Genomic DNA, 9,383 nt, shown 5'->3' on the forward strand with positions numbered 1-9,383 from the left:
TAGTCGGAAAATAAAAGTTCTACCCTATTCCATTCATGAATACAGAAGCAAAATTCCACAAGATACCACAAAATCCAACCCAACAGTGCATAAAAAAGTATCATTCTTCAATCATGTTGAGTTTATCCTGGATATGCAAGAATAACTTTATATTAGAAAATCCATAAATTAATTGATCACATTAACAAATCTCTTCTCAATAGATTCAGAAAAAGCATTTTAGGTGCCTCAGTATAAGATTAATATGCAAAAAGTCAGTTGTATTTCTACACACTAAAAGCAAACAGCTAGAAAATATAACTTAAGAGAAGATATCAATTATTGTATCAGAGAACATCAAGGAGCTTGTGATAAATCTTATATTTCAAGACCTCTATAGAGAAAATTAGAAAACTTTACTGAGATATCAAAGAAGAGCTAAATACATGGAGAAAGATACAATGTTCCTGGATAGAAAGACTTAGTATTATAAAGATGTCGTGATCTACAGAGTCAGTCCATCAAGCAAAACCCAACCGTGATTTTCATGGAACTTGATACTAAGATTGTTAAATTTATATTAGAGAATAAAGGGCCAAGACATTTCTGAAGAACAGAGAAAAGAGGACTTCCCCTACTAGATATCAGGAGTTATTTTGAAGCTATCGTGGCAAAGAAGAGTAAGCCCACAATAGGCCCTTGGGTGTATGTATCTTCAATATATGACAACGGTGGTATATCAGATCATGTGGAAATATGCGACTGTTCACTAAAAGGATCTGGGGAAAACAGTTATCCATGTGGAAAAAGACTGACTCCACATAAAGGTCTTATAATAAGTATTAAGTTTGACTTGCTCTTAAACAATAAGTTAAACTCTACATAGAAAATATAGATGAATATCTTTCAGACCTTAAGGAAATATATCTTAAACAAGACACAAAAAAGCACTGATGTGTTCAACTATATTAAAATACTTTTGTTCATTGAAAGAAATTTTACTCATTAAAAGTGAGCAGGGGCCGGCCCAGTGGCGCAGTGGTTAAGTTCACACATTCTGCTTCAGCGGCCCGTGGTTCACTGGTCAGATCCCGGGTGCGGATGTGGCTCCCCTTGGCAAGCCATGCTGTGGTAGGCATGCCACATATAAAGTAGAGGAAGATGGGCATGGATGTTAGCTCAGGGCCAGTCTTCCTCAGCAAAAAGAGGAGGATTGGCAGCAGTTAGCTCAGGGCTAATCTTCCTCAAAAAAAAACAAACAAAAAAAAACTAAAGTGAGAAGACAATATGTAAACTTGGAGAAGGTAATCAGAATACTTATACCTGACAAAGAAACCCCATGGCCAAGTGGTTAAGTTCACGGGCTCTGCTTCGGCGGCCCAGGGTTTCACCAGTTCAGATCCTGGGCACAGACATGGCACCGCTCATCAGGCCATACTGGGGCGGCGTCTCATACAGCACAACCAGAGGCGCTCACAACTAGAATATACAACTATGTACTGGGGGGGGGGGGGGGTTGGGAGAAGAAGAAGAAAAAAAGAAAGAATACATAGAGTATTTTACCACAATTAAAAAAAGAATGCATACAAAACTTCTAATCAGTCAATAAAACAAACTATCCAGTGGAAAAAGTACAAGAGTCTTGAACAAGAATTTCACAGAAGAAGCATATATGGCCAGTCATCATATGAAAATGATCAACATCATTGATAATCAGAAATGCAAATCAAAACCACAATGAGATACCATTTTACCTTCATTTGATTTGAAAAACTGAAAAAGTCTGATGATACCAAGTGTTGAAGAAGATGTGGGTCCACAGCATCTCTTACACATCGCGTGTGGGAGTGTGAACTAGTGCTACCATGTTGGAAAGCAGTTTGGCCCCACCACCTAAAGAAGAACATCACAGGCTCCGTGGCCCAGCGGTTCCACTTCTAGGTCTATGCTCAAGAGAAATTCCTGCAAATGTATAACAGGAAACATGCCTAAGTTTACTCCAAAGCAAAAACTAGGAAACAACCCAAATTTATTGGATGAATAATGGTGGTATTTTCACAGGAGGCAATGTTATTCAATAGTTGGGACAAAGGAACCACAGCAACATACAGCAATATAGATAAATCTTAGCAATATAATATTAAATTTAAAAAAAGTGAGTCCCGGGGCCAGCCCTGTGGTCTAGTAGTTGAGTTCAGTGCACTCGGCTTCAGCAGCCTGGGTTCATGGGTTCAGATCCTGGGTGTGGACCTATACCACTTGTCAGTCATGCTGTGGCAGTGACCCAAATATAGAGGAAGATTGGCACAGATGTTAGCTCAGGGCTAATCTTCCTCAGCAAAAGAAAAAGAAAAAACCAAGTCCCAGAAGGTTTCATACATCATGATATTCTTTATATATAGTTAAAAACAAGTATGTAGGGACCAGCCCGGTAGTGCAGCAGTTAAGTTCGCACATTCCACTTCGATGGCCTGGGGTTCACTGGTTTGGATCCCAGGTACAGACCTACATACCACTTATCAAGCCATGGCAGGCATCCCACATATAAAGTAGAGGAAGATGGGCACAGATGTTAGCTCAGGGCCAGTGTTCCTCAGCAAAAAAGAGGAGGAGTGGCAGATGTTAGCTCGGGGCTAATTTTCCTCAAAAAAAAAGTATGTAAAATATGTGTATTGAATACACACACACACACTGAAGATTACTAAAGATGCAATAAAATTATGTTAAAAGGAAAGCAAGGGGCTGATGAACCCAGAGCCTTGCCAATGGCTACTTGAGGAGGGGCTGGATTGGTGAGTCTTCCATTCGGTTGGACATAGGTTTGTCGAGATTCTACCTTCTGTTCCGGGTGGCAAGTGTGCATTAATAAAAGCAGACCATGCAAGGACCTATCAAGAGAGGATGTCCTGTGCCAAGGATTATGAGGAATCCAAAACTGTGCACCTCAGGTCCAAAAAAGGAGCAGGCCAAAAAGAGAACACAAGACAGTAGCTTTCAAGCCAACATAGCAGTCATTGCATTGGGTGCCCCCATTATAGGCGCCAGATTGCAGACAAGTTGTCAATATTACGTGTAAGTGGTTTACAAGAGCGCTGTCTAAGACAACAAAGACTGGAGTGAAAGGGTGGAAGGAGATATATCCATAGAAATGCTCCACAAAAGCTGCTGTGGTGATGTTAATACTGCAGGAGAGGCTTTAACACAAAAAGTCTGACTAGAGGTTAAAGGGTTAAAGGGACGTGATGATAAAGGTTCAGTTCAGCAGACGAGCTTACATCTGAATGCACCCTGCACCTAATAACATAACCCCAGATACGTACAGCAAAAGGCTGGGAGAAACATAAGGAGAAATGGATCCATTTCCAACCTAAGTGGGAAATTTTACCGTACCTCTCTTAGTGATGGATAGCGGAAGGAAAACATCAAGAGGATAAGTTTGAACAGTAGAACCCACTGGACCGTGCGGAACACGCACTAAGAACTGGAGACAGTCTCTTCGTTACACACGGGTCGTTTGCAGACACTGACCGCATCCTGGGCCACAAAGCAAATTTCAAAGAACTGAAATTATACCAAATATATTGTCTGATTCCAAGGCAATTATACTAGAAAGACAGATGACTAGAAAACTCCCCATATGTGTATAAACTTAAGAACTATACTTCCAACTAGTCCATAGAGCAAAGGCGATGTAATGGAAATTAGAAAATATAACTGCGTGATCAGGAGAGAAATACATACCAGAATGGGGGGTGGGGGGCGGTACTGGGAGTGAACGTTTGTCAGCGCTAAAATGCACACGTTAGAAAGAGGAAGCGCTGAAAACCCACGAGCCAAGCATCCATCTCAAGAAGTTAGAAAAAGAACAGCAAAATAGACTCCAATAAAGTAGAAGGAAGAATATGAAAACAAAATAAAGCAGAAAAGCCTAAAATAGGATCAACAAATTTTCATCCTCAACCAATGGAGAAAACAGACGAACCTCCGACGTGACTGTCGGAATGGAGAGAAGCCACAGAACCAGCATCACACATGCGAAAGGGGACGTTGCTGTGTCACACATTAAAGCAGTAATAATGAGGATATTACGAAACGACTTTACGCTGAGAAATTGGACGAAATGGGCAAGTTCCCAGAGGGGTATAATGCAGCAAAACAGACACAGGTCAGTGGAGCGAGCGTGCAAGGCGCGGGGAGGAAAGAACGAGGCGGGCTCGAGCCGCTGGGCGCGCGGGTCACCGCGGGGGGCGAGCCGGGCGGGGCGGGGGCAGCGCGGGACGGCGGGGACCGCTCACGCCGCGGCCGCCGCAGGGAGAACGCCGAGAACATGTACTACTTCTCGGAGCTGGCCCTGACCCTCAACGAGCACGAGGAGGGCGTGGCGCCCACCGACAGCCGCCTGCGGCCCGACCAGCGGCTGATGGAGAAGGGGCACTGGGACGAGGCCAACACGGAGAAGCAGCGGCTGGAGGAGAAGCAGCGCGCGTCGCGGCGCCGGCGGCTGGAGGCCTGCGCGCGGGGCTGCGGCTCCGAGGACGGTGAGGCCGGGCGGGGGCCAGGGGGAGGGCGGGGGCGCGGAGGGGGGCCAGCGGGAGAGGAGGCGGGGTGCTGGGGGCGCCTCCTGAGGAGGGGCAGTGAGTTCCGGGGGCCGGGGAGGAGGCTGCCGCCCACCCGCCCACCGTGCCCACCCAGCAGAGAAGGAGACGGACGTGTACATGCCGCTGTGGTTCGAGAAGAGAGTGGACCCGCACACCGGGGAGATGGCCTGCATCTACAAGGGCGGCTACTGGGAGGCCAAGGAGCGGCAGGACTGGCACATGTGCCCCAACATCTTCTGAGCACTACCCCCCCAACACATCCCCCCCCCCCAAATACAGGCGCCCGCACGGCCCGGGCCACCTTTTCTTTAATACGCTCAATTTAGTACTCACCGCCCCCCCACCCCCCACACCGTTTTCTTTTCCTCTTTTTTTTATAACACTGTTTTGGAGCGCCCACCTTGAAGGAGGAACTGGTGCCCCGGGTTCTCTCCAGCCCAGGTGCCCCAGGTCTCCGGCACCCCTTCTTTCTGGATTTGGGCCCCATAGGGACCCAGCTCCCAGTCACCCCAACTCAGGCAGGCTGGCCCGGCCCTGGGCCGCCCCAGTCACCAGCCCCCCCCAGGGAGGAACCGGCCCCTCCTAGGGAGCCACTTTTGACTTTTTTAGAAAAACAATCTCCATTTCTTTTCAGCCAAGATGTTTAGTAAATATTTTTAGTACGGCACTTAGCAGACAACTTTCTAAGTGTGCTTTCTTGCCACAAAAATGTCCTGGCAAGAGCCCCTTCTTTTTAAGACATCAGGAAGGCCCCCTTGAGTCGGGAGCATTTTGTAGCGCAACATAGCAAGGCCGCCCCCCAGAGCCCAGGGGCCCAGAGAGAAGGGAACTGGAGAGCCCTTCCCAGGAGAGCACAAGTCAGCTGTCTCTGGGCTGCAGCCCCTCCCTCCGTGGGGCTGGGGGCGCTGAGGGGCCTCCAGGTGGATCTGAGGGCAACAGCCCCTTGGCTTGCCTGGGCCATGCGGGCCCTCCCTGGCCCCAAAGATGCCAGGAAGGGCTGGGGGCAGGGCCTGCAGGTGCTCCCGGCCCAGAACCAGGCCCTACATCAGCAATAAGAACAAACCCTCAGCTCAGCCTGGGCTGGCGCCTGGGCCACCAGAGACCCAGCGGCCCGCCCCACCCTCAGGCGCCACTGGGATGCCCATCTCAGTGCCCCCTGAACTCTTTATCCACCTGATTTATATATATGATATATAAATATATATAAAATAGCTATTTTGCTTAAATTTCTATGGTATGTGGAAGTGAAAAAATGATGAAGACAGGGCACTCCTGTCTGAGTTTGGTCCTCCTGTCAGCTGTGTCCTCCCCTCTCCTTGAACCCCCTTCCAATGGCTTCTGCCAGTGGTGGGGAGACTGGGCCATTGTGACCACCGTCTCAGCCTCCCAGAACCCTCACTCCAACACTTCCCACTTCAGTTTGGTCCTGAAAATTCATCACAGGGTTTTTTCTTTCTACTCCAGGACTGGATTTGTTTTTATAAAAAAACAAAAGAAGTGAAAACATCAATGTATGACATGCCTTAGGGTGCCCACTCAGGAGTCAGGGTGGGCGGGGTGCCCCCAACCCCGGGCGGGCCTGCGGCTGCGCAGTGAAATGCACCTCTTCTCAACACTGTTTGTGAGCGAGCACCTGCTGACCGGTAATAAAAACCTTGGATTTGGAGTTTTCCTCGGCCCTGTCCCTGAGTCTGTGGCTGGGTGGAGCAGGGCCGACGCAGGAGCACAGGTGACAGCCCACAAGGTGAGATGGGGGAGGAGCCTGGGGTTCATCCTGCTCAGCACCAGGCAGGCAGAAGGAGGTTGGTCTGGATGGAGGGTGGCGGGTGGAAGACCTGGTGAGAGGGGGTGGGGCCAAGAAGGCTGCAGAGGGCCAAGACAGCACCTAGGGGAGGGGTCACAGCTTTGCCTGGGGCTGTCTGGGGCCGAGCCAAGGCACCCACCACCCTCCACAAGAGAACACCCACCACTCAACCTTGCTGAGTTCCAAGGCTGCTTGACAGTGGTGACCTGGCCTGCTTCTGTTGCCAAGCAACTAGAATTACTAGCTCCCAGGCCCTGGCCAAGAGCAGCTGCTCCGGCCCACTGGGTCCTCTTCCCACTGCCAGCACTTCCAGGTGAGAGGACGGGTCCGGCAGGGTGCCACAGGGGCAGCAGAGCCAGGCTCTAGCCATCTGCCCTGACACCCCAGCACCATGTGACACCCCAACACAACTCCTTCCTTCCCAGGGCCTTGCTTTCCCATGTGTGGGGAGGCAGGCCCTGGTGCGTCCTGGCAGAAGAGCTGGAGGGGCACCTCTCACTAGATAGCGGGGGGCAAGGCAACCCCAGGATGGACCTGACCCAGGGGGGGAATGGGGGAGAGGCCTGCCAGGGGAGAGGATGGGCTGGATGGGCAAAGCCCAGAGGTGATGAAGGCCAGTCTGCCGAGGCAAAATGAGAGATGGAGGAGCCTGGAATGGAGCCAGCCAGAGCTCTGAACAGAGAGTGACATGCGACACGTGTTCTAGAAAGACCATTCTGACCAGCACAACACAAGATCAGCCTACACTTAGTGGTCTGTACATCAGCCGTCACTGAAAAGCAAATGTAACAGAAAAAAAGGTTCCGCAGCATAGGCTGGAAGGCGCCTCGGAATACATCTGACAAAAAGATGTAAGACCTTTATCATAAAACGTTCAAACTTTACTGAGTGATAGAGAAGACCTGAGTTAAAAGGAAAAACACCATCTTCACAGGTGGGCCGAACTCTCTTATGTGGTTTCTTCCCAAATCTACAACTCAACATGATCCAAATCAAAATCCTACCAATACTTTTTCAAAAACTTGACAAGTTGATTGTGAAATTTAATGGGAGAGTAATTGCACAAAAAATAGCTAAGGCAATTCTTAAAAAGAAGAACGAGACGGGGCAGGGAACAATGTGGACTTGACCGCAGATACCCAAACATGCTACCAGCACACGGCTTCCTGGTTCTCCCCCACACTCTGGCACCATCTGTCGTACCATGTATTTTACCCATTTGTTGACTCTCTGTCTCCCTCACGCCCAGTGGACTGTGAGCTTTGTGAGAGTAGGGAACCTTGTCTGTCTAATACATGGTAGCAGCCCCTGTGCCTGCACACAGTAGGTGCTCAAGGAATGGATTCCAGGCCAGGAAGCCTAGCCAGAACAAAGGCTCAGGGGGACACCCCTGGGGCAGCTGGGAGTGTGGCTGCAGCATCAAGTTGTGAGGGGGCCTGAGGGATGGAACTGGGAAGGGCTGAACTGAGGGGCCCAGGAAACTCCTGCTTCCCCCAAACGCTAGAGTCCAAGTTGGTGCTCCTAACAGACTGGGTGGGGTTGAGGGGGCAGGGCTGAGGTTCCATCATCTCCAGGGCTGGGGCACAGCATGGAGAGCAGAGGACACCAGAGAGAAAAATTTCAACCTGTAACAAGGAACAACAGAACCAGAGATGATCCCAATGCTATTTAACTTACTCTTCTTTGGAAGCTAGCCAGCATAACTTCAACAACAAACCTGACAAAGACAGCACTAAAATATAAGAAATACATAGTTCAATCTCCAGAATAGAATTTTCATAAATCCAAATATGACAACAGCAAACAGAATACAGCCACATACAAAAGAGTGATACCCCGAGTTGGTAAACCCATGCCAGAGTTGGGTTTACCAGAGAAATGCAAGAATGGGTCAACGTCAGGAAGCTTTTCACGGTAAATCATTGATGCATCAACCAGTTGAAGGAGGACTTCTCTTCCTGGCAACATGGTAGACCAGGTGCCCAGATAATCCTCCTCTGTGGGAAAGCAGACATGCTGGATGAAATTTTAAAACATCTTAAATGCATCCATGAGCTGGAGGAATAGAAGGAATACTCAGGCCACAGAGTCAGTGGGTGTGGAAACCTGGAGAGGTAAGAGAGGCTCTGAAGTCTGCTTTTCCCTCACAGCCATTCACTTGCCCAGTGACCTAACTGTAAGTTTCCCTGCCTCAAATGACCCTCCCAAGGTAGAGTGTCTCATAGGAGATGTCCCCCATAAAGCTGGGTCCCCAAAGGGCTGTATCTTCAATATAATCATGAATCCAAGATAAAATACAAGGAAAATTGCTTGTCTTAAAGATTAGTCCTAAGCAGAGCTGGAAAAATTCCCCGAAGGATCTGTAATCGGGAGCAGACCCTCACTTGGTTTGGTTTTGCAGCTTAAACACATGCTACCTGAATGGTCCAATAAAACCTCTAGCAGAGACTACAGCATGGTCCCGAACTGGCAACGTCCCCAATCACACCAGAGAAGCAAACAAATCCTCTCTGGAGCCCCCACCCCCCTCATTCCAGGCTGTATGGGACCCCAGATGCAAAGCTGCAAGGAAAATGAGCAGCTCACAGTATAACATCTCTAAATGCACAAGGAAACACAACACACAAGATGGCCCATGAGCAAGGGCCAAGAGAAATAACAGCACAACCAGACATAAAACTCCTCCATATAGTGAAATTATCACACAGAGAATATAAAATAAGCCTGTTTAATATATTTCTAGAAACAGAAGGATGGCTTGAAAATGAGTAAAGAGTATTCAAAAAAATACTAAAGAACTTGCAGAAATTGAAAAAAAAATCAATAAAAAGAATAATTTTGTAACAGATTACACACCTGAAGAGAGTATTAGTGACAAGGAAGTGAGATCTGAAGAAAGTATCCAGAATGCAACACAGAAACGCAAAGAGGTGAAAAATATAACAGAGAAGCTAAGAGACACAGAGGATAAAGTGAGGACGTCCCACATGTGTCTAATCCAA

At 48.3% G+C, this 9,383-nt stretch overlaps 1 protein-coding gene across 5 annotated transcripts in view; it reads left to right on the forward strand.

The window, feature by feature from the left end:
* Positions 1-6,263, forward strand: part of OSBP2 (oxysterol binding protein 2) — a 183,734-nt gene extending 177,471 nt beyond the window's left edge. For 3 of the 5 annotated variants that reach the window (XM_070516391.1, XM_070516392.1, XM_070516395.1), the window contains 2 exons: positions 4,291-4,517; positions 4,672-6,263. In XM_070516391.1, coding sequence (XP_070372492.1) covers positions 4,291-4,517; positions 4,672-4,817 — 373 coding nt within the window. In that variant the 3' untranslated portion in view covers positions 4,818-6,263. The remainder of the gene's footprint in view (positions 1-4,290; positions 4,518-4,671) is intronic. The other 2 variants (XM_070516393.1, XM_070516396.1) reach the window with 1 other exon arrangement.
* The last annotated feature ends 3,120 nt before the right edge of the window (positions 6,264-9,383 follow it).

This window comes from Equus asinus, chromosome 8, assembly GCF_041296235.1.
Source record: "Equus asinus isolate D_3611 breed Donkey chromosome 8, EquAss-T2T_v2, whole genome shotgun sequence".
Lineage (NCBI taxonomy): Eukaryota > Metazoa > Chordata > Mammalia > Perissodactyla > Equidae > Equus > Equus asinus.